The 27705-nt window shown below is 38.8% G+C and overlaps 1 protein-coding gene across 5 annotated transcripts in view; it reads left to right on the top strand.

Moving 5' to 3' along the window:
* The window catches only part of pemt (phosphatidylethanolamine N-methyltransferase), a 93618-nt gene that overhangs the window by 40912 nt on the left and 25001 nt on the right, over positions 1 to 27705 (top strand). For 2 of the 5 annotated variants that reach the window (XM_061908877.1, XM_061908880.1), the window contains 3 exons: positions 3258 to 3373; positions 14262 to 14407; positions 23291 to 23402. In XM_061908877.1, the coding sequence (XP_061764861.1) occupies positions 3258 to 3373; positions 14262 to 14407; positions 23291 to 23402 (374 nt within the window). The other 3 variants (XM_061908882.1, XM_061908878.1, XM_061908881.1) reach the window with 3 other exon arrangements.

Below are 27705 nucleotides of genomic sequence, written 5' to 3'. Positions count from 1 at the left end.
AGCGTTTATCCACGCCAATGATTTTAAGAGCCTTTTTTTGGATGATGTCGAGCTGCCCGAGAGTGGTCTGAACAGCATTCAACCAGGCTAGACAGGAGTACTCCATAATGCTCCTGACCTGGCTCTTGTAGATGTTGGCCCTGCCTGTAGCATCAATCTTGTTGGCCAGCTTACGTAGCGCTCCGAGACGTTGACCAGCATGTTTGCAAATGTTGGACAGGTGGCTGGTCCACGTTAGTTTAGATTCCATACAAACACCCAGAACCTCTATCTGCTCACAGATCCTGAAGAAGAGATCTGGGCAGGATGGATTCCTCTTCCTGGACAGGATTATAGTATTGTACTTGTGGGGCTCAAAAGTAACCTTACAGGTGTTAGCCCACTTTCGACTTCCAGGTGTCAGCCCACTTTCAAATGTTCTCCAGCAATGCAGCTACCTCCAGTCCATTTGATGTTGTTTTAGGTGCGAAGATGGTGGAGTCGTCCGCATACAGGAATATGATGTTCTCACACTGTTCCACAACATCATCTATGAAGATGGAGAATAGCAATGGGCTGAGAATTGATCCCTGCGGTACAGATGCGTGATAAAGATTGACCATAGAGCACAACCTTGATGGTTCTTTCTTGAAGGTAGTTCTGTAGCCAGACATGCAGTCTTCCAGTAACGCCCTTTGAAGTGATTTTAGCACAAAGACCATTGTGCCAAACCTGGTCGAATGCAGCCTTAATGTCCAGTGCAGGAGCAGCGTACACTTCCCCACCTTTGTTGAGGATGTTGTTCCATGTCTGTGACTATACTGTAAGGACTGCTGTGCTGTTGTTTGGTCTGAAACCATATTGATTATTGGAGATACGGTCATGGCGGAGGAGATATCTCTGTAGCTGTTTGTGAACAGAGGATTACATCACTTTACTGATGACGTTGAGCAGGCATATGGCTTGGTACTTGGATGGATCTGTGGATTGGTATCATTCTTGCAGTTTTCCATTGGTCAGGAAACAAGACACGAGAGAAGAGGAGTTGAAAGAGACTGCTGAGGGGACTGGCCATTCACTCTTTGAAGACCCTCGTAGGGATTTCACACGGCCCTGAGGCCCTACCTGGGTCTATGTACCGCCTCTGGCCGCCCCAGTGCGATCTTTGCGACAGCTGAGTAAGTAGTCAGGAATCTGTATCTCATCTGCCCCGTCTGGAATGGTGGGAGTTCAAGAATATCTTTACCAAGATGACAATCGATGGCTTCTTTGAGCAGAGGTTGGAGACGTCCACAATATTGGTGCATAATCCTCAGATGTTCACTTTAAGGATTTTCAGTTTATTTTTGTTCAGTTGTATACGAGGTCTGTGCGTAGGTCAGCGTTGAGTGGTCTGTCTGTTTCGAGGCTTTCTTATTAGTTTTCTCGCACGGGGTTGCTGGCCTCAGGGGGAGCTGGCCCCTGCGCCATTATAACACACCTGAGCAGTGCGACAGAGGTCAGTGCATACATGACCTAATCTGAAAACATCTTGCATGTGCATAGGACTCATAACAAATCAGGTTTCAGAAGAAACCACTTTGCCAAGAACGGGGTGATTGCACTCATTATAGTCTCTACTATCCCACCTAAGGCCAGTTATTTTTTGTTTTGGAGTAACTAATGCAAAAAAGCCACAACATGCCAAAGAGTTTATCTTTGAAGACTCACTAAACCAAGTTTTAATGAGCTGTAAACATTTTTGTCTGCAAATTTCTCTTCAAAACTTTAATTCGGAATTGGACAATCTCAAGGTTCCAATAACGATCCAATAAACCCTTCACAGTTGAACACTGCAAGCACAATGTTGGATGGATAATTGTCAGCTTTCCATGTTTTACATTGTGTAGTTGTTGTACACCCTTTTTGTTAAATTTGAAAATGTAATAGAATGAAACAATGTGTGTAATTATAACATAAGCAAATCTCTACTTTTATTATTCACAAGGGTCTAAAGTGGAATCAAACCCTTAAAACACTTGAGGACTTATCGCTACATTTTGTAAATCTTTAATTGCAATACCTGCACCTTTTAGTGTCATAAGACAAAAATTATAGTCTAAACATGACTTAAAAACAACAGTGTACATAATTACTCCTCTTCATAATACAATCTGAAAGTGTTTGAACATGCTGTGTATTCAACCTATTTTTATCACCACATTCAATTATATTTCCGCTCCTGCTTTTGTCTTATTCTTTCTCACTTTATGTTTTTTCTCCCCGTGAAAGAGAAATACGTTGCCATGGTAACTCATCTTTTCCTTTCTGGTTCAGCCTTCCAGTCATTTACACACTTCCTCAACACACAGTCACCTACTTACAGATGGCAGCAATGCTGTCGATACAAGTAGCTATTTAATTTCTTTTCAATTATTTTTTTTTTGTTGTGTGTTGTTACTATGCCTTAATACATTTGTGTATAGATAAAACAAATACAAGTTTAAAATTCAGAGTTTTTAAAGAAAAATACCCAACCATCCTTTAAAAAATGCATCTTATCTTAATATATGACAGACTATAGCAGTTCTAGTCAACTGGTGGCCCGGGGGCCAAATTCTTTCCAGGAATTACATTCTACTGGCTCCCAGATTTAGTTCAAAACTTGTCGGACAAACATTTTGACAGCAAAATTCTTAAAAACCCTATAGAGTGCTCCTGTTGTATATACGAACTTGGACCACAGTAAACACTTCAGCAGATCCTTTTCTGGCAAGTATCAAACACTGTTGTTCAAACTTGTGGTAACTATAACTGAGGTGTTCCTCAAAGTCCCCGTTTCAGTCATCTCCTTTTTGGCAGTTACACATTTTTTTTGTAATGCAATTTTTTGAGTTAATTTGTTGCTGTGGCTTGTTTACTTCAGTTGCAGTCAGTAGTCATTTGTTTAACTTCTTTAGTTACACTGGTAGTGTTGTTCAAGGTTCCATTTTAGGTCCCCCTATTTTTCATCATTTGGCTATTTAACTGGTAGCTTGCTAGTTTGCTGTCATTAAGATGAACTTTGACTAGATTCTAGACTCATTTAACTGGCAAAATGAATGGACCATAATCAAATGTATACTGTAAAAGACGCTGGTTCACAGGAATATACAAAATAAGACGAAAAGTGAAGTGAGAAGTTTGGCCCCCCCAGGCCTTAGTTTTTCTGAAAATGTGACCCTCAAAACAATGTAGTTTAATATCTCTGGACGAGAGAGTAAAGCACATTGTCTCATTTATTCCATTTCTTACTTCAGGTTGCAAGATGGGAGCACAAGACACGTAAACTCTCCAAGATTTTTGGAAGTCCCTACCTTGCCTGTTACTTCTTTGGCTTCATCATCCTCCTCCTCAATGTATATCGCAGCCACAGGTAGAGAACACTTTTCTTTTGATTGTAGTCATTGTCATGGACCATAATCAAAAATGATACCTATAAACGCTATGTATACTTAAGTATTAAAATCAAGTCAAGCTTTTTAATTTTTTCATTTATCTTTAGATACAACCAAACGAGAACGTGTTTCTATAGAGATCGAGAAGAGGCACAATGCAAAACAAAGCTTAAAAGTATGTGTAATATGAAACTGTAATTGATATGACTGATAAATGTCACATATTGAAATACCAATAAAATGGGTTTCTGAAGATAAATAATTTAAAAAGGTGAAAACTGAATCAATAACTATGTATATAGCTATTATTATAGCTTTAGTTCAGCATTCTTACTCTTGCTCAGTCGTGTGGTTCTGCATTTTATATGCTTTAGTACCGTTGGCCTGATCGCAGCAATTTGAAAAAAATGTGGACAGGGCTCAAGATGTCCCTGACAATATTCGGGGCCCTGCTCTTACAAGAGCTCTAAAAAAAAATCTGGCAGCTAGCAACACACATACTCCTCAGCTTTTACTTTTCTGGGCAGACTTTCTACAAGATTTTGGAGTATGTCCCTGTTTTGCAGAAATGTACAGTTTGTCCTAGGGTTGTCCCGATACCAATATTTTGGTACCAGTACCAAAATGTATTTTGATACTTTCTGATACTTTTCAATAGTTTTTCCGAAAAAATTACATTACTTGCTTTTTACAAACAAAAAATCTTATAAAACATAAGTTTCTTATCGCAATTTTAGAACAATTTTGTCATTAAATAACAGCGAACATACTAGAAAACTTTATTCTTAGTAGTAAGTAAGCAAACGGGTGACAAAGGCTCTTATTTTGGCTGCTGATGTAAGCGGTAACATATTGTGTCATTTCTCATTGTATTATTTTGTCACAAATATGAGGGAAAAGCGTTAGAAAATGGATGGATTATTAATCCAATTGTTCATTTAATGTTGATATCTGGTTATTTTCTGTTTTAACAAATACCATCTACACTTCCGTTAAAATGTAAGAAGCAGTTATTATTCTGTTGTTTGGATGATTTACATTAACCTGACTCTCGCCAGATCCGTATAGTTCGCTGAGCTCCACACAAGGATCTGGGAGTTCTCACTAGGAGATGTATATCAGAAGCCGGGGCCTTCTAAAAAAATCATTGTATGTGATTGGATAAACCACTTGTCCGTTATCTTGAATAATGTGCTACTTCAACCACTCACATCAAAATCAACCCGTGACGCTGATGAGAGCGACGCTGGGAAATGCAAACCAGATCGGAAGAAGAGCTAAAACATCCTTGCCACCAATAAATGCCTTCAAAACCGTTCTCTGTTCATCTTTTAAAGAATTAATATTCGATATATACGACAAAATAGTTGCAATAGCAAAATCAATGTCAGCACACAACGCAGCGAGGGCTGCGTGCCACCATTGTTGTATGAATCAAACAGTCGCTACGGTGCTACGTCACATCTACTATGAAATCCCACCCGGCGATCCTGATTGGTTCATTATATTTTGCTATCTTGAAGGAGTTTGCAATGCCTTTGATCCCAGACCCTCCTTGTGTGGAGCTCAGCGAACTACAAGGATCTCGCAAGAGTCAGGTTGGCTTTACATAGGTTTTGGGTGATACCATAAATTTGGATATCGATCCGATAGCAAGTGGTTACTGGGTCATACATTGGTCATATTTAAAGTCCTCATGTGTCCAGAAACATATTTCCTGAGTTTATAAACATTATGAAAATTTTTTAAAGGAAAAAAAGATTGTGTGATGATAAAAACTCTTGATGTAATCATTGTAGTATCTGTGCAGGCCCACTCTTTTGTTTACATTGAGGAACGCTAGCTTGCTGTTAGCGGTAAGCTATTGTATCCTCATACGGTGTGTTGTTAAGCATGTTTATCTATTTCTTGTCCTGCAAGGATGATATTTGTAGGAAACAGTTTATCTGTCGCCATGGAGTCAAGGATTAGTCATTTAAAAATTGCTTAAACACTACGGAGAGATGTTAGCCGCTAGTTAGCTATATTTTACAGCACGGCTCAGTGTTTATATCTCCACCTTTATCATTAGGTTTAAAGCCAAAAGACGTCCATTTTCCCTCTTCTGCTTTTACATTGTTTCTGTTTGCAAGTAAAACGCGTTTATGCGTGTGTTGAATCTCATGCGCCACGGCTTCTATGCCAGCATTGTCACTGTGACGCACATCATGTAGATGAAAAAAAAAAGGTACCGGTATATTTCAAAAGCAGCATAGTACCATTTTTAATTCATCGGTACCTCAAAACTTTATTTCTACTGGTACACCGCACAACTCTAGTATGTCCATATATTCAGGAAATAATCATTGTCAGGTCAGAGGTTACTACTGTGGGAGACTCTTGGTTCACCTCTCTCTATTCCAATTTTGTCACAAATACTGCGCTAAACTCATCCAAACATATCTTTACCAGCCAACCACAAACTGTCAAGTTTCACGGCACCTCCCCTGTCATGCTGACTTATGACTGCTCAGCCCAAATACTATCACATTGCTACGTTTGAGGACGCAGCTCTAGTGGGATGCATCCCCAACGCGGATGGAGCACCTGGAGAGCTGGTACCAGACTGATACTGACAGTGGTCTCTAGTTTTCAGCACCTGGGTGTGCACCTTAACCAGGACCTAACCCGAAGCAACACCTACGATCTGGTTAGGAAGGCACAGCAGCGTTTTTACTTCCTGAGGAAATTAAAGAAAGCTGGTCTAGGAGCTCAGTCCTAGCGCAGTTCTACACCTGTGTGGCACGGCAGCTGCGCTGCGGCAGAGAAGACAGCTCCGCACATTTCTTCACATTTTCTTCGCCTCAGATGTACTATAGGAAGAGGGCCATTCGCTGTTTACCTTTTTCACACTCACTTTCTCTGTTCCAATGGTTTTATAAACAAAGTTCTCTTGCATCTCTCGGTCTAGGCTTCTGCGACCGAGTTAGACTGGATGTTTTGGATAGCTCTTACAGGATTCGTTCTGACAATCACTGCACCAAATTGTTGTGGGGAGGCTCATATAGCAAATTTTGCTTGCAACTTAAAGCATTACAATAAGCTATTTCTTAAATTACTTGTTAGGTTTGGACACGTACGTCAAGGTATCACTGCACGTATTGTTTTTTTTCCTTCATGAAGATAATCATAGCCCTCTTTTGCATATACCTCTTTCCTGGACTGAAACACATTATTTAGTCACTATAAGGAGACCTATTATGCAAAACCAGCTTTTATTACCTATTGTACTTATTTTTGTGTGTTTGGGATCCGCAAAACTCCCGAAAATGCGAAATCCAACCATGGAGGCATAGCTCAGATATTTATGAAATAATCTTGCCTTCATTCATACTTCCTCCAAATGAGCTGGTTGGAATTTGCCCGATTTGTGACGTTTTTCCCATTTAGGACATCGGTGGATTTCTGTAGATATGGTAGACATTTACCCGAAGATCTTTGCACCAGTCCGCTGTCATAGTTCGACCTTATACCCAATCAGCTCAATCATTTTCTCTATTCTTTTGTTGTAAGGCAGACTATATACATACATATACATATAGATACAAACCATGTTTCCAAATGAGTTGGGAAATAGTGTTAGATGTAAATATAAACAGAATACAATGATTTGCAAATCCTTTTCAACCCATATTCAGTTGAATATGCTACAAAGACAACTTTGCGTGGCGCAGTGGAAGAGTGGCCGTGCGCAACCCGAGGATCCCTGGTTCAAATCCCACCTAGTACTAACCTCGTCACGTCCGTTGTGTCCTGAGCAAGACGCTTCACCCTTGCTCCTGATGGGTGCTGGTTGGCGCCTTACATGGCAGCTCCCTCCATCAGTGTGTGAATGTGTGTGTGAATGGGTAAATGTGGAAGTAGTGTCAAAGCGCTTTGAGTACCTTGAAGGTAGAAAAGCGCTATACAAGTACAACCCATTTATCATTTATCATTTATTTGATGTTCAAACTGATAAACATTTTTTTTTCTGCAAATAATCATTAGCTTTAGAATTTGATGCCAGCAACACGTGACAAAAAAGTTGGGAAAGGTGGTAATAAATACTGATAATGTTGAGGGATGCTCATCAAACACTTATATGGAACATCCCACAGGTGTGCGGGCTAATTGGGAACAGTTGGGTGCCATGATTGGGTATAAAAGCAGCTTCCATGAAATGCTAAGTAATTCACAAACAAGGATGAGGTGAGGGTCACCACTTTATAAGCAAATTGTCGAACAGTTTTAGAACAACATTTCTCAACGAGCTATTACAAGGAATTTAGGGATTTTACCATCTACGGTCCGTAAAATCATCAAAAACTTCAGAGAATCTGGAGAAATCACTGCACGTAAGCGATGGTATTACGGACTTTTGATCCCTCAGGCGGTACTGTATCAAAAACCGGCATCAGTGTGCAAAGGATATCACCACATGGGCTCAGGAACACTTCATAAAACCACTGTCAGCAACTACAGTTGGTCGCTACATCTGTAAGTGCAAGTTAAAACCCATTTATCAACAACACCAAGGAACACCGCTGGCTTCGCTGGGCCCGAGCTCATCTAAGATGGACTGATGCAAAGTGGAAAGGTGTTCTGTGGTCTGACGAGTCCACAATTCAAAGTATATTTGGAAACAAGTTAATTATTATTTGCAAAAAAAAATAAAGTTTATGAATTTGAACATCAAATATCTTGCCTTTGTAGTGCATTCAATTGAATATGGTTTGAAAAGGATTTGCAAATCATTGTATTCCGTTTATATTTACATTCAACACAATTTCCCAACTCCTATGGAAACGGGGTTTGTACATGCATTCTTCGTTGTTGCCATTTCTAATACAAAGTAGTGTATAGGTCTGACTTATATATGTCGTATATACAGTATCTGTCAGTAGACATGATATGGAAGTGCTAAAACATGACTGGTGTGGAGAAGAGGCAGTTTGAAGTGGAGGCACGTAAATAAGACTGCCTATCAAACAGTGCATCCTGAAAAGACGGTCAACAAGCGGCCTGAAGATTGTCTTTAAAAGATAATCAATGCATAGTTTTGACCAAAGGACCACCATTACATTTTATGTAGACCACAAGAGAGTGGTTTAATTGTAGGGAAAAAAAATCGTAATATGTCACACATTTAACATATACCAACAGTCCACTTGATGGCACAGTACCCAGATATTAAAGAAAAGAGCAAATAACTGGGCCACATGATAGTTGGTCTTTTTGCAATCCCATTGATTGAAAAAACAGTACTTGAACAAATGATTTAATACAATCCATGACATGCAAGATTAATGGAATAACAAATTATGTGTTGGTGTTTATTAGTCTTCATATATTGTTGCGGCACATGCTTATTGCTAGAAATCTGCTAATTTAATAGTGTTACCAAATATACATGCCTCGTATTTATCATGAACCTCCATCAGTTGAAAATGTAGGTCATGTCTGTGCAGCTTTAAAACCTTTCATTAAAATGTCAGTAGTTATTTTGTCTGCATGCGGCCTGTACCCGTTTAAGTGGACATAATGAAAAAAACGTTTCCATCACCTTGCTGCTGTCTGCTCTTCACTGCTGAAGGGATACACACAAACCATTATAATTCAGCTTTCTCTTTTGTATGATGAATACAGAATGTTAAGAAAAAAATAGATTACATAAAACCTTCAACGGAAACTGGCATTTTAGTATATACACAAATCTGGAAAGGACACTTTTCTCTGCTAAAAGCAATCTTTACTGCTTCCCATGCTGACATTCATGAACTTAGTCGACCTCCTTCTCTGTATGTTTTTATGATAAGAATAAAAGCACAAATGTGAATAGGTTATGGTTAAAATGGACCCATTTGTTTTTTTTTGTGTCTTACAGTTAAAAAATAGAATTGGAAGAGTCAGAACTATACTTTTAATTTTAATCTCTGTTCTGCACAATGATATACCCTGACCTAAATCCCAACTTTTGGACTCATTTAGTTACAGTCTTTTGTGCTTTATTTATATAGTTTTTTTAGTTTGACCTTTTGTCAGTTTTCGTGTTTAGGATTTGATTTATGTTTTGTCTGTTGTGTCCATTAACTGCTGTGCCGTTTTTGGAGGGAGGCTTGTAGCCGATTCCGTGGTCTGTCCTGGGACCGGTGGTCCTTACCGCTAAGGGCACTAATGAGACTGGTCGCGACCAGTGGCACACCTGTGGTCCCTATTGACTTTAAATGACTTTACTATTTCCCTTCTTTTCTGGATGTTTTGGCAGATCTATTAGTTGGATAAAAGTTAAAGATCATATTATTTTACCTTTCCTGTTCACCACATCGTAATTACTGTGAATATGTGTTAATATTATAGAATTGAAGATTGGAATGAGTTTCTGTCTGGCGCTTTAAAGACACTGGTCCTAATGCGTGTCTGGTTGTTGTGGTCCATGAAAACTGCCTGTTGTCTTGACCAGTTACTCAGTGGTCCTTTTTCAGATAGAAAATATTTCTAAACAGTTCAAAAGTAAGTGTAAACTGTCCATCAATCCATCTACAGTATGTTCTACCGCTTGTCCCTTTCGGGGTGGCGAGGGTTGCAAGAGCGAATCCCAGTTGCGTTGTTGTTCTCAGACCTTTTGGTGAATTAAAAAAAAAATGTTCTTAGAAGAAAAGCGATATTTCAAAACTTTGACCAATTACATTTGCGACTTGAAGGTGTTTCCATTAAAGGGTGTCTTGCATAATGAGCCGTAATTCTCGCAAAATCTCGTCCCACGAGACTCAACTTTAAGGAAAATGGACGTTTTGCAATTCCACGGTTTGGGAGCTGTGATTACAATTGCAGCCACTGCTGTTGCCGTGATTTAAGAGAAGACGAAGACAGCGGGTATTCGCTCAAAGGCAACATACTTACCTCATGCAGCGGCCACGAATAAGGGATTTTGGCGAGAGAATTGTGAACGAGGAATTCACAGAAAAATTGTTGATTCAAGGGTCCCTTCGACGTTGTTTGGACATGTGGGTCTCTCTGAACCTGTGGTTCAAATTATGTTGCCGGAAAGGGACCAGCAAGATAGCCCGGTCTGCCCTAGTTTTCTTGCATCGGTGTACCGCTGGTTCGGTGTTAAGGTGCCCTGTAAATAGTAGGATTAACTAGAACATAAATGTATTACAAATAGACAAAAAACATCCAACAGATAAAAAAATAAAATAATATAAATAGATATTGTCAAATGTCTTCACAGAAGCAGAACTTTATTTTTAGGACAGGCCAACGACCAGGGGTTGATTGGTCATTGGTGGTACCGGAATTTTTACAGAGTGGGCCAATCAATAATGGGCAAACGGATGGTTGTTTTATTATTTATTTTGTTTTGCCTTGCCTTGCTTTGGTAACTATGCTGGGGACATTAAGCTACAGACACAACACGCCAGAGCCAATACATTTTTTTTGGCACAGTGTATGTAGACTGTGGTGTTCCAGTCTAGACCAATAATTGAAGGCCACATTTTTGCCCCAGTCTACCCCTAGTGACCACCCCCAGGTGCTTCAATGGGGAAGCTCTACCCCGAAGAAGCTTTTTGGATGAAAGGTAAAATGGCTTAAAGAAACAAGAGTCCAGTTGCTTTGATTTAACCCTCGCTGTTGACCATGAGCAGGATGACTGAGAATCTACAAAAACATGTAAGAGAAGGAACAATTATCCCAGAATTAACATAAATTGCATGAGCTTTAGTTTGCTGAAAATACTGTAAAACCATGCTGTTTTTCTATCAATAAAACCCTATTCAGAAATCAGCCTTCACACCTACTAACCCTCCTGCCCACACCTCCCATTTCCCTTTTCTTATTCTGAAACGCAGCAGTACGTCCTGCCGCCCCAGCTTACTTAACGCACAGTTTAGCATTTTTTTTTTTTCTGTCTGACATCTGGGCCCAATACATTCCTTTTTTGTGCATCTTTTATAACAAAGCAACAACACCATAAGAGTCACAGCGCAGACCTCCTAACCCAGTTTTTTCTTAATAACCACAAGCCTGGTTTTGATTTGGATCCATCTTGACTGACTAAAAGTGCATGGCATTCAGACAAACACCACCCAAGACCCCAGCATACCTTTTGAACTCTCATATTAGTCAGCTTCAAATGAAAGATTTTGCAAGCCTTGCTTTTTATGAAAGGCAGAAGCGTGTACTATTACACAATCAGGGATACATCTCCCATACGATACTAACTAGCATTGCAGAGGCTGTTTGCAACCTTTAAGTGGCTGCTCAGAGGTCGCTAACTTCCCAAAATATAATTACCTAATATTAGCGAATTGGCAAGGTTTGGCAACTAACATGTCGCTAAACTGTCAATTAATGTATATTACAGTATACAGTAACACTAACATGACTACACATTTTTTGTTGCTTCTCTGGACGGACAGCGGTGAGTGACATAATAAACGCAAGACTAATTCTTCAGGCTGACAAAAATTATTATTCACTACAATTAGTAAATATGACAGATATATACATTGTAAAAATGTATATGTTATGTTAAACCGCTAGTGATGACATAAGTCTGGGGTTCTTAACCTTTTTGGCCTTGGGGCCCAACTTTTCCTGATATTAACACCTCATTAGTATTCTTACTGTTGTTTTTTATCGTATTCAATAATTATATCTAACCTACATGCAGTTTAAAAGGATAAACCTTGTCAAATGATATGAAACCACATGTTAATCACAAATATTATTTTCAAGACTTAGGTCAGGCTGATTACAAAAAAAATACTTATCAAATTTACAGCAAAGGAAGAGACTGATAAAACTAATGAAAAATAAATGTATATTCAATTATGCAGTGCTAAAATAAATAAATGTTTAACTACATAAATCCAAATTAAAGTATTGTTTCACCACTTTGGTCATATTTTGAGTGCTTCCCTGTAACTTAAGCTCCAGATTCTTCGGTTTGTATGATAATGTCATTACCGTTACAAGTAGTGGAAAAGTGGAATAACAACTGAGTACCACTGCGGTACATTTGGACCACAGCTGAGAAAAATATATTTTTGGCAGACCTCTTGGGGCCGCTTATGGCCCAACAATGGGCTCAGGCGCAGTTTATCTTTGAGCAAGTTACTGACAGCTCTTATACTTATACAATTTCACAAGTGAAATAAAAGAATCCATCCATCCATTTCCTACCACTTGTCCCTTTCTGGGTCGCGGGTGGTGCTGGAGCCTCTCTCTCAGCTGCATTCGGGCGGTAGGCGGGGTACATCCTGGACAAGTCGCCACCTCATCGCAGGAAATAAAACTAATGTAAAGAAAAGTATTATTCATATTCCCTGGTATAATATATAAGGTTCAGTCATTGGGATGGGTACCTTTCACATTTCAACCAAAACAGTACCATTTCCCGGCACCAGCGAATCTGTATAGGTACTCACTGTTCCAATGTTTGGTACTTTTGTCTGTGTACATGTGGGAATTTATTTAATAATAAAATATATATTTTCAACATGGGCAGCACGGTGAGACAGGGGTTAGTGCATGTGCCTCACAATACGAAGGTCCTGAGCTATCCTGGGTTCATTCCCGCGACCCCGAAAGGGACAAGCAGTACAAAATGAATAACTGGATGGATATTTTCAACATGTAATAATGAGCTGATAATGATAACAGTGCTGTCCAGTCTGTGACCAGTTGTTACGTCACATGCAACCTTGAAAATTGGTACCATCTGATTTTACGAATTTTAGTTAATACTTTACCTATAATGGCACCAAATTCCAAACCCATTCCTACCCAGTCATAATTTCTAAAAAGCCTTAGCCTTACACCTGCATTGCATTACCTAAATAGACCCCAAAAATATGTGGGCTACATATTTATTAAAGGAAAAATGTAATGATCGTGACAGTGTTCAGTAATGCTAATACTTAGAAAAGCAAGGCCTCATTTGTATTTAGGTATGTCAGTAGAGCAGCTTTCTATTTATTGGCACTTTGTATGTCCTCTCACTCCATTTAATGGAAATTAATCAATCAAGCTCACAATGTGTTGTACTCATGAGCGAATTGTCTGCCTCTTATTAAATATGTTTTCATACAATTTGACTACAGTCATTATGACGATCCGTCACATTTACGTCTGGTTATGCTCCCTTAGTTCATTTATTTCCTGTGTAGCGCTCTTATGTTTGGTTCCTTCTTCCTGCTTGTCTCTCTCAGCGCTCTTTCCCCTCACCTGCCTCTGATTGGCAGCCTGGCCACACCTGGTAGTGGTTGTCAATCAGCTGGCTTCCATAAATGCCTGCCTCGCCCTTTCGTGAGGGCTCGAGGATTGTTTTTGTGTCTCAATGTCACATACTATCTTGTTTCTTGTAGACTGCTTACGCTTTCGTGCACTTCCCTGCTGCACCTCCTTGAGCTATTTGTAAGAATTAAAAGACTCTTACCTGCACATCGTCCTCCTGTCTCCTGCATCTTGGAGGTCAAAACTACCGCAGCCATGCGAGTCCCTCCCTGACAGTCATGTTCCATTGTTATTCACATCAGCTTTTCTTTTAATCGTCCTTATAAGACCTTGACGGATTCCTCTTAAATTTCTTAACATTTCATTTCTTAACATTAAACTCCTTTGCTTTTTGAATTTTCCTGCAGGTGCCACTCCAATATCACTTAAAATCTTGCTTAAAATAACACATTAACATTGTCACATTGTCACCGCAGGATATATAAAGACTTTCCATCCATCCATTTTCTATCGATTATTCCCTTTGGGATCGCGGGGGGCGCTGGTGCCTATCTCAGCTAAACTATCCAATCCTATTCCAATGACAGCGAGACCCTTTTTTTCTTGCAGCATGACTGTGGTGATGAAGACCCGAGCCAGGTGGGAGTTGTTGGACAGGCCAGAAGTGTTCTACTTTGGTGTATTTTTCATCGTATTGGGTTCTCTGCTGGTGGTCAGCAGCTTTCTAGCTCTTGGATTCACAGGAACATTCCTTGGTAAGTATCAAAAGCAGTTAGATCTCCAGTTTTCAATCTTATATTTTGCCTTTCTTTTTTGCAACAATATTTAGAAACTGTATGTCAAGATAACTTTTTCAGGACCCAATGCTTCTACTATATGTATTTAGTGTATTTTCAAATCCTGTTACATGACTAATAAATGTAATTGCTGCATTAAAATTAAGTTAGTAAAACAATAATATGCATGGTGAAATCTTTATATCATTGTAAAATAGAACCCCCTACCTTATGAATGTCACCTGCACAGTAATAGTACAAATATTTTCAATTAAATTAACCACAGAGGGAAAATCATGCATGGAAATACCTCCTACTTTGGGCACACACGGGCCTTTGGGGGAAAAACGTGTTGATTCCATGCACCTTTTTTGCTCGATATTAAGTACCTGCAGTCACGGTGACCTGATGAGTCAAAGTGATGGAGCAGAAACAAAGGCAATCCAATTACACAGGGCAATAATGTGCCGGCCACCTGCCGCTGGGTCCAGACTCTTATCAGAACTTACTGATAATCGTTACTACTGATGCTACCATGCACATTTAAGTAAAACCAGGTTGCCCTTTTTCCAAACAATAATGTACAATAAAGTTTAATTTAGCTTTTAATTGTGTCACTTTGACAAGCTAACACTAGACCACCATTGTTATGGTGTTTGGGTTTTTTTCCCAACTCAAAAGTAAACACATTTGTTAGTATAATTTCTTCAATTCGTACCTGCAGGGTTTTCACTAAGTGTGCACCATTGCAATTGTTACGTAACTTTGAGGACAACAGCCTCTCTTTAACAGAAAACAAGGCCATGGGTTTGTGTGCGTGGGCCCACAATATCTGGCCAGCATGACATGGTGCTGAGAATGCAGTAAACAGTTGCCTTAAAAAACTTAAAGGGGAACTGCACTTTATTTAGAATTTTGTCTATCATTCTCAATATTATGTAACACAAGAACACGTATGTTTTTGCTGTTTTTATGTATTCTAAATATTGAATAAATGCGATCAAAAGTCGGCTTACAATGGAGCATATACAGTAAGAGTCGCTTTATTCTGCCTATAAAGTGGTCTAAAAAATATCCAAACTCCTCCATCAAGGTTTTATATACACGCTGTAAGTATATACTGTATGTAACGTAGCAACAGGCACATTCATAAAATGTAATATTTACTTATTTTGGTCATTTTAAGCATTTGCCGGTGAGTTAATTTTAAAAGCGCATCACAACGTTCTCTTTTTTTTTTTTCACCATCACTGATTATTACTCACTGCAGACTTTCAAGAGAACCAACGAACATAATAAACAATACCTTACTGTACAAGGTCTGCTGTCATTACTATACCGACTGATAGAATGTTATTATAGTCTCGTTTAGATGAAGAATCACTGGCAAAGAAAAAAGAGGGTGGAACCAATTGCTGTCCAAGCTTCTTTTTGGGTTTTTCTCACCATTTCTGGATCTAAATTAGATGCCAATGTTGACCAAATCTTCAGATTATGTCTTCATCCTTCTACTATCCAGGTGAGAGACATTATTTATGATCGAGAATAAACTTTCGAGATCAGAGGCGTGAAAGCAGCTCACTGCAGCCGCTGATGTCAATACAGCAGCACAAGCTGTTAGCTCCCTCTGATCACGGCGCCACTAAAAGTAGTTTTTCTGTGTTAGCGCATATAATACCAATATCGCTTATATTTGGTTAATATTCAAGTCACAAAATAAAAATGGAATTATATTGGCGCTTTATGGAATTTTTTTTTGTAGAGGAATTTATGGGTGCAATATATTACTTCCAATTGACTCCGTTATTAGTGGACTTTTATTTACATTTATTTACAAGTTAGGATGCATTTTGTAAAAATACATCCATCGTCATGTCTTTCATAATGATTGTAAATGATAGACAACATTTAAAAAAAGGTGCAGTCCCCCCTTGAAAGTACCAGTAGAGTGGAAAAACAAGTTGACTTGATGTACTTAATTGTGTTTCGTTGTATCCATTAAACCATATCCAATTGTATTTACAATCCACAAAGTATGTAAATATACTATCTAAACATCCCAAAATTCCACAATTTCAGACGGCCATTTTGAATATTCCCCTCCGAATGTCTTCAGAAATTTCCGTAGACTCGGGGTCGGATGACGTCAGGATGGGAACGCTTGTGTACTCTGACCATGTCAGAAGATCAGTCACACTGGAAATATGCAAAAATTACAAAGAAATGTGCTGTCTATCAATTACAAACCCTATGTAAAACATAAAGCACATGTGTTTTTTTTTGTAATGCATTCTACAGCATAGATAAATACAATAAATGAATAAAAAGTCAGCTAACAATTGAGTCAATGTGGACTCTTTATTTTGCCCACACAACACCCTAAATATCCATCCAAATCCCATCAACAATACTTTATTTACATATTGTGACCTGAATGCTAACTAAATGGTGACACCGTTTTTATTATAAGCGCTAACGCAAACAAACGATTTTTAGTGGATTCATAACGGAGAGCTAACTCCTATCTTGTGCTGCAGCATTGAGCTGGCGATGTCCTGTTGGATCTACATTGCGTCTCGCCTTGTCAAACTAGATTATAAATCATGCCTCTCATCTGATGAATAGGAGGATTTAGCTATGAATCTAGACGTTATTCATCTGTGACATTCAATGTATGCCGGAGAAAAAAGGTCAACCAAAGACGGTGTCTGCAGCAACTTTTACTTTTAACCCTTTGTGTCAATAATGAATATTTCTTCATCTAAACAGAAATAATTTAAAATCCTGTTAGTCGTCATCGCTGTGAGAGCAGACATTGTACAGTAAGTGATCATTTTGTTATATTCGTAGTTTGTATTTCTTGTTTAGCACTTAGCAATACTTCCATTGCCACATATTGTTTCACTTAGGTTGGATCTGTCCAGCAGTCAGCTTTTAAAACTTGTAGCTCACCCTCCTTATATTCAGGATCAAAAATATAAGGCTCTGAATCATAATTTTTTCCAAAGTATTTGTTGTTGGCTCTCACAAAGTCTGAATGTTGTTGTTGGGGGAAAGGTCTGAGGTTCTCAACGCTACTTCAAGGATCACGTGACTGGCTTGTTCATTATCTCTCAAATTGGCTCGGAAATATCTGTGCGATTGATACTATTCTGATCATGTTTATTTAATCGCAAACTTAGTAAGTATTTTGTTGTTATAAATCAGATATTTATTACAATACCTTCAATATAGAGGTAACTTGTTTTTCCATTCCACTGATACTTTATCATGTAATATTTACCCTCTTCTGTAGATTGAATTCCTTCCAAGGATAAAAAAAAAAGTAACTTTTTGTCGAATTCCTGTTATATTATTGCCGCTCAAAGTTCAACATTGATTACTTGACCCAGTCTTGTCAATATCCACTACCTCTGATATTTTATGGTGATAGAAAATAGTACACTAAAATATATACAAGTAGATACTTCCTGCATGTCAAGAAAATAATCGAAGTTCTACTGCTGGCCAATTTTTGCACCACTGACTTCCTTTCAGTGGGAAGTGAATCTCTGCAAAAGGGTTGCCAGATTAAATCGGCAAAGTAACATTTGTGCGCACATAAAACACATGTTTCGCACCTTGTTAAAACACCTGACGGACTACCGATCACAGGGTATTAGCCAGTTTAGCCAGTTTGGCTAACTCTCCGTGTAAGTAAATTTTGGTCCACTAAACCAATAGTCCCAAACCACCGGTCCTAAAACCAGTACAGGTCAGTGACGAATTTGCTACTCGGCGACTCCGAAACGTTAAATCATTTATAAAGAGCTGCATATTCTCCGATGTATCTGTTGCATGTCCCACTTTAACAAACCAATTAGTTTGTATAAAACAACTCCTGATATGAAGTTAACATTTTTTATGTTTGCTATGTCTTTGTTACATGCACTTTAATTAACATGTAAAATGTAAATGTGCCAGCTTTTAACCAAAGGCTAATTTCCAACTGCAGTCCTTGGCAGAGTGATGGTAAATACAACAAGGTCCATAAAAAGTTAACATCAGACACAAACTGTACAATAAAAAACACAGATTTAGATATAATATTAAAAAAATAAAAACACCCATATAACAGTAGTTTGCTGCTATGCTGCATGATCGCAGCTCAAGACAGGTCAAGAATAAAGTCCCCATAGTACAAACCATGTTTCCAAATGAGTTGGGAAATTGTGTTGGATGTAAATATAAACGGAATACAATGATTTGCAAATCATTTTCAACCCATATTCAATTGAATGCACTACAAAGACAAGATATTTGATGTTCAAACTCATAAACTTTTTTTTTTTTTTGCAAATAATTATTAACTTAGAATTTCATGGCTGCAACACATGCCAAAGTAGTTTTGAAAGGGCATGTTCACCACTGTGTTACATCACCTTTTCTTTCAACAACACTCAAAAAACGTTTGGGAACTGAGGAAACTAATTGTTGAAGCTTTGAAAGTGGAATTCTTTCCCATTCTTGTTTTATGTAGAGCTTCAGTCGTTCAACAGTCCAGGGTCTCCACTGTCGTAGTTTACGCTTCATATTGCGCCACACATTTTCGATGGGAGACAGGTCTGGACTGCAGGCGGGCCAGGAAAGTACCCGCACTCTTTTTTTACGAAGCCACGGTGTTGTAACACGTGCTGAATGTGGCTTGGCATTGTCTTGCTGAAATAAGCAGGGGCGTCCATGAAAAAGATTGCGCCTAGATGGCAGCATATGTTGTTCCAAAACCTGTATGTACTTTTCAGCGTTAATGGTGCCTTCACAGATGTATAAGTTACCCATGCCTTGGGCACTAGTGCACCTCCATACCATCGCAGGTGCTGGCTTTTGAACTTTGCGTCGATAACAGTCTGGATGGTTCGCTTCTCCGTTGGTCCAGATGACCTGATGTCGAATATTTCCAAAAACAATTTGAAATGTGGACTTGTCAGACCACAGAACACTTTTCCACTTTGCATCAGTCCATCCTAGATGATCTCGGGCCCAGAGAAGCAGGTGGCATTTCTGGATGTTGTTGATAAATGGCTTTCGCTTTGCATAGTAGAGCTTTAACTTGCACTTACAGACATAGCGACAAACTGTATTTAGTGACAGTGGTTTTCTGAAGTGTTCCTGAGCCCATGTGGTGTATATCACAAGTATTTGCACTACTGATGAAACACTCATTGTTTACAGCCATATCCTATTTAAAAACAACAGGAACTATATACATTGTCACTTTAGTAGGTAGACATATTCACGTTACACTTTACTGTTGTGTTTTCTTTTCTTTTTGTCTACGCATGGGAGAGTGAGAAACATAATTTCGATACCTTTGTATGTCTTACATGTAAAGAAATTGACAAATTGGGACGGCGTGGCGCAGTGGAAGAGTGGCCGTGCGCAACCCGAGGGTCCCTGGTTCAATCGCCACCTATTACCAACCTCGTCACGTTCGTTGTGTCCTGAGCAAGAGACTTCACCCTTGCTCCTGATGGGTGCTGGTTGGCGCCTTGCATGGCAGCTCCCTTCATCAGTGTGTGAATGTGTGTGTGAATGGGTAAATGTGGAAGTAGTGTCAAAGCGCTTTGAGTACCTTGAAGGTAGAAAAGCGCTATACAAGTGCAACCCATTTAAATAAAGCTGACTTGACTTGACTTGAGAAATGTTGTTCCTAAACTGTTTGACTATTTGCTCATGCAGTTGTGGACAAAGTGTGAATGTTGTTTTTAATATTGTTGTGCAGCACTTTGGAAACTTTGAAATGTACTATATAAATAAAGTGGATTTGATTGGATTGAAAGGGGTGTACCTCGCCCCATCCTTTCTTGTGAAAGACTGAGCATTTTTTGGGAAGCTGTTTTTATACCCAATCACGGCACTCACCTGTTCCCAATCAGCCTGCACACCTGTGGGATGTTCCAAATAAGTGTTTGATGAGCATTCCTCAACTTTATCAGTATTTATTGCCACCTTTCCCAACTTCTTTGTCAAATTCTAAAGTTAAAGATTATTTGCACAAAAAAAAATTGTTTATCAATTTGAACATCAAATATGTTGTCTTTGTAGCATATCCAACTGAATATGGGTTGAAAAGGATTTGCAAATCATTGTATTCCGTTTATAATTACATCTAACACAATTTCCCAACTCATATGGAAATGAGGTATGTAGATAATATGCGTAAGATGGAAAAGTGTTAGTGCTTAAGTACATGTGTGCTAAATTGTTGTGTATAATAAATGTGCTTAAGGAAGAAAAAATACACTTCCCTCTTGGCCTAGTAAATTAACGACTTGTTATCATAGCACATAGCCCTATTGCACAAGTAATTAGCATTAACAGTGGTTTAGGCATGGAAAATTGCACCAAAAGCATACATATGTGTATTTGTGTATGTAATATTTCACAAAATCTGAATACATAACTTTTAGACTAGAAATAGAAAGCCATAGAAATCTATTGTAAAAAATGGCAAGTATATCAAATTGTATTATATATCTATATATGCTCCTGTCCTCGACTATGGCGTATCATGTATAATGCAACAGATACGTAGCCAAAAAATAAGCTCACAATCTCGCAAACATTTGTGAAAAATAAAGAGCTTTTTTGCAAAAGTAAAAACCAAGGCTCCCTTTTTATCATCCTTGGACAGTTTTACAATAATGCATTAACTTTCTGACACACATAAAAGAGCATATTTTTTATGTAATTTGTTGTTCCTGTCTCACTGCCTTCGCTGAAAAACTTCATGTTACTCACCATATTCTCCTTTCATTCACCACCGTCCTCGCCTCTAAAATCAAGTCTCCTCGTATCATCACATTTTAGAATATCAAGGACATTAACATCGACAACTTCTACCCCTATATTGACAATATTTAATTCCCGTCCAATCTCTCAATTCCCGCTGAACAGGTAACACATTACAAAAATGAACTCCGTACATAGAAGACAAAATGGCGCTAATTTCAGCGACTATAGAACTGGTTTCAACATTCACAAGGAATAGCACCCAACACTTCCCTCTCTTAGCAAGGACTATATCACTCAAACCAAATCCCATTAGTACCCCAACCTTATAAAATTCTAACAATGGCAACACTAAAACGCTGTTTTCACTGTTTAACAACATTCTTCAACCACAAGACTCTTTCCCCCAGGCTGTACTAAATTGACACTTGCCATTCAATCATGCTCTTTTTACAGAAAAACTAATTCACATTTTACTTTATGATTCCTTTCTCTTTCAAGTTTTGTACTACCCACTCTGTCAGAAATCTCCAACCTCATTCATAAATCCAAATTGTCCACATGTTCGTTTGAGCCCCTGTCCTTACCAACCCTAGTCAAATAATGCCTCTACTCTCTGCTTTTCCTCATTTTCGTCATCATTCACTCTTCACCTTCCGGCATTGTTCCGACACATTTCCAGACAGAAGCTGTTTCTCAAATTTTGAAAAGACCTGGTTCCGATACCAAAAATTACAATAATATTTGTCCCATTTAACTTGCATCTCCAAAATTCACCTCCCAACTACAACTTCACCTACTCACCCAGAAGTCCCCCTGTAAACCCTACCAGTCCAGTCTTCTCCTCATCACAGTACATAAACTGCCCAATTAAAAATCACCAACAACCTTCTGACTGCTGCTGATCCGTCCTCATCTTCCTAGAACAGTGCAGCATTTGACCCATCTCTCATCCAATCTTCTTTAACAGACTCTCATCCATTGGCATCATTAACACTTCCCTGGACAAGTTTCACTCATTTCATCTTACAGGCACTTTCACTTCGTACGGCTTACATCTTTCAAGTGTGACCACTCTGCAGTCACAACAGGTGTGTCCCATGGATCTGTCCTGGGGCACTTTTTTCATTACCTACCTCACCCCCTTTAGTCTTCAGTGAATTCAACATCCACTAACCTCCCTCACCTTCTGCTTAGCTGTAGTAACAGACTGATTCACTTAAACTTCCTTACATTGAACAGTGATAAAACTGAAATTGTCCTAATAGTGAGAAACTGTTGACTTTGAAATTTGATTATTTTACCAAACTATTGACAACCTCTGCGTCTCCCCCTTCCCTCATGTTAAGAGTGTCATCTTGACTAGCTCACTGTCATTTAAATCTCATATTAATAACATCACCTGCTCTGCTTATTTCCATCTTCGCAAAATTACCTGATTACTCCCCTCTCTTACTGTCCATGCTACCTCCATCCTTGTTCACAGTCTGGTCACTTCCCGCAATGATTACTGCACATTCCTCCTATTTGCCCTACCCAAGGTTCCTCTACGAGCTCCAACTGGTCCGTAACTCCTGCCTGAATCATAGCCGAAAGCCCCTTATCCATCACATCATGCAGAAACCCTGCAGGCTAAGAATGAACTGCAAAATTCTTCTGTGTAACTTCAAAGCCATCAACGTCATCACTCCTCGTTATTTGTCTGACCTCCTCCAGCACACTTCTCTGGATTGTCCTCTTGCATCCTCCTTGCTGTGTCTTCTGCCCGCCACAGCACCACAAAGTTTCTAAGTTTGGTAGCAGAGTGACTGAAAGCTCCTAATCTCTAAGATTCTCTAACATCTGACATTCATAATATCGACTGGTTTTATACCTTTAAATCAAGACTCAAAACCCACCTGTTCAAAATTGCACCCTCACTTTGCTGTCCTTAATTTATGTGTTGATTTAATCTGTTGTTGTTTTATAGTTATCTTTTAAATTGCAAATGTATTATTATTGTTATTATTATTATTACACAGTATATTTCCAAAGTTTGACATAGTGACATCACATGACTGTATTGACACCTGTATATATTGTATTCTCAAGGTGACTACTTTGGTATTCTGATGGATGACAAGGTGACCGGCTTTCCTTTCAGCTTCATAGATAATCCTATGTACTGGGGCAGCACCTCCAACTACCTTGGCTTGGCACTTGTGTAAGTGTTTGCTTTTTTTTAATTTTAAATAAAAAAAGAGCGCTTTTAAGTGTGTGACCAAACACAACATGTTGTATTAAGCAACAACCGCTGCTTTCCATGATTAGTCACAATCCATTAAGTGTGAAATTGTTAATGAAGTGACACATTGGCGTCAAATTGCTCTCTACAAAATGGGAGGTAATGTGGATGGCTCTGATGATGGTCTGCAAATAAAAATGTTTTCTGCACTTGCCTTCCTTCTTAAAGGGTTCGAAAATATGTTTCCATGGAAACTGGGAGCACTTGCATTGTTATGTTAAGTGCTGCAGGGTTGATGAGCATTCAGCCACTAAAAGCATTTGCATCGCACCCACTTTCCTCAGACCTTGTACAAAATGTTGTTGCCTTCCTTTCCCTCTCACTGTGAATGGTTTTGCTCAATTTTTGTTCGATTATTTTTTCATTCCATCTCAAATTTGAGTGACGTCTCTACGATGTAAATAGGTCAAAAATAATTCATATTTGAGCTGTATATTTAATCTTTTTGCAAATGACCCACAAAAATGACAGATTGCGTAGTTCCTTAATAGATCAAGAGGTGCTTTTACAGATATGCCTATCATTAGACATTGGAACTTAAGTATTATTTATTTATTTGTTTTGACGGGGACAGTACAATTAAATATTGCTACCCACAGGTAACCGATGTCAAAGTACATAAGATTTCTAGCCACATGCTAATTTGAAACCCTAGTCCCTTGTAAGGCTTTAAAAAAAAAAAGTTGAGAAAAGTTTGAAACATACAAAAGATTAAGACAAGTACAATAATAATATCCTAATAAAATCAATTTCTCGTGCTCACGCTTCTGATTTTCCTTAAGCCACTTTTTTCAGTTTTGTGGAGAAAGGTTTAATGTCCAACTGTGACTTTAACTCCAGTGGCAAAGAGTTCCACAAAGGTGAGGCCTTCACTGAGAACGCAGACTGATCCAGAGCAGTTCGGCATGTTTACACCCTACAGCTCCCATCGACTGCAGCTCGAGTCTGCAAACCTTCACTATTGTATCTTTGTATTTTTTGACACATCACATCAGGGGCTAACCCACTTTTATAAAATTATCAAAACTCATCTTGTTATATTTTTGAGTAATAAGGCCATGATTGGCTTAATCGGTTTTTGATCAAATGTCTTTAGTGTTTGTTTATATAACGACAACAGAGGCTTCACTACACATTTTCTTGGCCTGTCCCCAGACAATGGCACAATAAGACATATGGGATAAAATCATTGCATGCATGTAAACTTGGGCAGCTTAAACAAATAAACACGATCTAATAAGCCTGAAACAGTTTAGGTACATACATTTAGGCCTCTGACTGTATATTAACAGAAGTATGACTGATTCTGCATTAACTCTCATCAATAAATCATTATACAATACCATCAGAACAAACATGAGCTATTTTCACAAGGTATCATTGATGCAAATGCTGCTGTAATTTATGTTTGCTTGCACCTTTCTTGGCCACTTGTCGTACCTTTCTTGGCCACTTGTCGTAACCTGTTTGTGTCTTCCACCCGTTTCAAAGTAGGTTAGGCTCCCACTGTTGTCGGTGGTGATTCTTTTACTGTTAATAAATGTTAGTGTTGTTTCTTCTGTATTTGGCAAAGATACGACGACAAACTTCGCATTTGCAGCTCTTCTGTTTTCTCAAACCCAATTTAACTGCCAAACTTCTCTGATGTCAACTTCTCTCCATCATTTTGAGTCATCAGAGCTTCTGAAGTTCAATCATCAAAACTTTTTGCAAGATTCAAATAAGTGGGGATTGTTATTAACATACTGACTGCCTCCACTTCAGCAGACACAAACTTGCTGTTTCCTGTAAACACTTTTGATTGGCCAGCATTCAAAAGTCGCAAGGCATCAATTCTGGTTGGCGAACATGTCGGTCAGTCAAATGGCGGTGACAGTGGGGGTAAAAGACAAAAAATCTCCACCCCTTGCAGTTACATTTTTGCACTAATTCAAACCTCAATTCGGATTCGATGTTGATTAATCGTGCAGCCCTAGGTGGAAGGTTGGTTTTGTTCTCAGTTCGCTCACACCCCAACCTCCCATTTTGAGGCCCTAAAAATGACCTCTACGGCCAGGATGCAGTCTTCCATGAAGCATACTTTTTAGGGCTACACGATTCATCTACATCAAGGTTTTAGTTAATGCATTGAATACCCGCAAGAGGTATGTTGACGTAATATATTATGGTAGGAGTCATTCAAATAACTATAACATATAGAACATGCTATACATTTACCAAACAATCTGTCACTCCTAATCGATAAATCCGATGACATTTTCTTCCATGTTGCTTCTAAACAACTCTGCCAACTCCAAAGATATGCGCCACTTCCTCTTGTCGTTTTCTGCTGCATATTAAACTACGTCCAGCTTGTAATCTGCAGTACATGATTTCTTTTTCGTTGCCATTTTTGTTCAGCCCTTCCCAGTTTTTATAAGTTCCCGCCAACGTTGAAATGATCCATTTTAATAGCTGCGGTAGTAGCATATAGCAGTTAGCATCCCATGACCCACAATGCACTTCTGCCATGACCCTCCCCCGCCAAATTCTTATTGGTTGACGTCTGTGTGACGATTGCTGACATTTTCTTTGTCTCTTCCGCGAATGAGATAAATAGTATTCGTTGATATTGTGTAATCTGCAGTACATAATTTTCTTTTCGGTGCCATTTTTGTTCAGCCCCTCTCAGTTTTTATAAGTTACCGCCAACGATGAAATTATCTATTTTAATAGCTACGGCAGTAGCACATAGCATATAGCAGTTAGCATTCCATGACCCACAATGAACTTCTGCCATGACCCTCCCCCGCCAAATTCTTATTTGTTGATGTGTGTGTGGCGTTTGCTGACGTGTGTGTGACGATTGCTGACATTTGTTCGTCTCTTCCACGAATGAGATAAATAATATTATTTGATATTTTACACTAAATTGGCCCTAGTGTGTGAATGTGAGTGTGAATGTTGTCTGTCTATCTGTGTTGGCCCTGCGATGAGCTGGCGACTTGTCCAGGGTGTACCCCGCCTTCCGCCCGATTGTAGCTGAGATAGGCGCCAGCGCCCCCCGCGACCCCGAAAGGGAATAAGCGGTAGAAAATGGATGGATGGATGGATTTTACAGTAATGTGCGAATAATTTCACACATAAGTCGCTCCAAAGTATATGTATCTCCAAAGTATATGTCGCACCCCCGGCCAAACTATGAAAAAAAACTGCGACTTATAGTCCAAAAAATACGGTACCTTGTTATTTGTTTTATTATTATATATTAGGATTAAGTTACACACTGTACAGTTTTTTGGGTTATTTTTTTCAGTTTAAAAGCATGATGTAGACAAAAGCTCTGAGTCTAAAACCAAATATTTTCGAAAGTAAATTAATGCATATTGTTCTAATATGTGGGACATTGAGACAAGAATATGTTGATGGACTCCCTATTTTCTCAGTTTTATGCATTTATATGTATAAAATACAAAAATCGCAACTCAAATTCCAATTTTGGAGAGAACAATCGCAAATAGTTTTTTGTCATTCTCTAAACCGTGCAGCCCTAATACTTTTAGACACAGTCGTGATGTTGTTTATTCGGCTGTTGTGAGGCTGTTACAGGTCTTCAAAGTAGGTTTCCACTCGAGGAGAGAGGATCTAACCAAGACGATCACATTTTTGCAGCTCTATTACAGTATTTGCAATGCTTCCAGCAGGGCAGTAGTTTATTTAAGTGTAACCATATCTCAGAGAATCCCATCAGGAAAAAAAAATTACATAAAATGTATGCATAAAAGTTGGAGCCTGGTGGTGTGGAGACTTTAACCACTTCTTCAGACCCTCGCTGTGCCAGACTTGCATACACATTATGCCACTTCTAGCCCACTGTGCAACCTGGATGGGATATTAGATGACACACATTTGAGGCTCTTAGACTCACTGCATACACGAACACGAGCTGGACTCGTGCTGTTAAATAAATAGGGTGGGAGCTGAATGCGTGCCATGATGTCATTCATTTTGTAGTTAGATATGTCTTTTGTGCAGACCATTACTTCAGGCAAAATACTGTGTCCCATTAGTGTGGTATGGTGTCTATTACAGAGAATTATTATAGGTCAGCCATTATGGTAATGGTCTTGACGGTGCCCAGTACTAGCCTAAATTAGGAACCTTTTTGGGATAGAGCCTAAATAATATTTCTTAATGCTGATTCATTGTCCTCGCTTTTTGTTGAAGCCAGTCAAATAAGTTT

The sequence above is a fragment of the Nerophis ophidion genome, linkage group LG08 (genome assembly GCF_033978795.1).
Source record: "Nerophis ophidion isolate RoL-2023_Sa linkage group LG08, RoL_Noph_v1.0, whole genome shotgun sequence".
Lineage (NCBI taxonomy): Eukaryota > Metazoa > Chordata > Actinopteri > Syngnathiformes > Syngnathidae > Nerophis > Nerophis ophidion.
The sequence above is the reverse complement of the archived record's forward strand: the minus strand, read 5'-3'. Positions and strand labels throughout refer to the sequence as shown.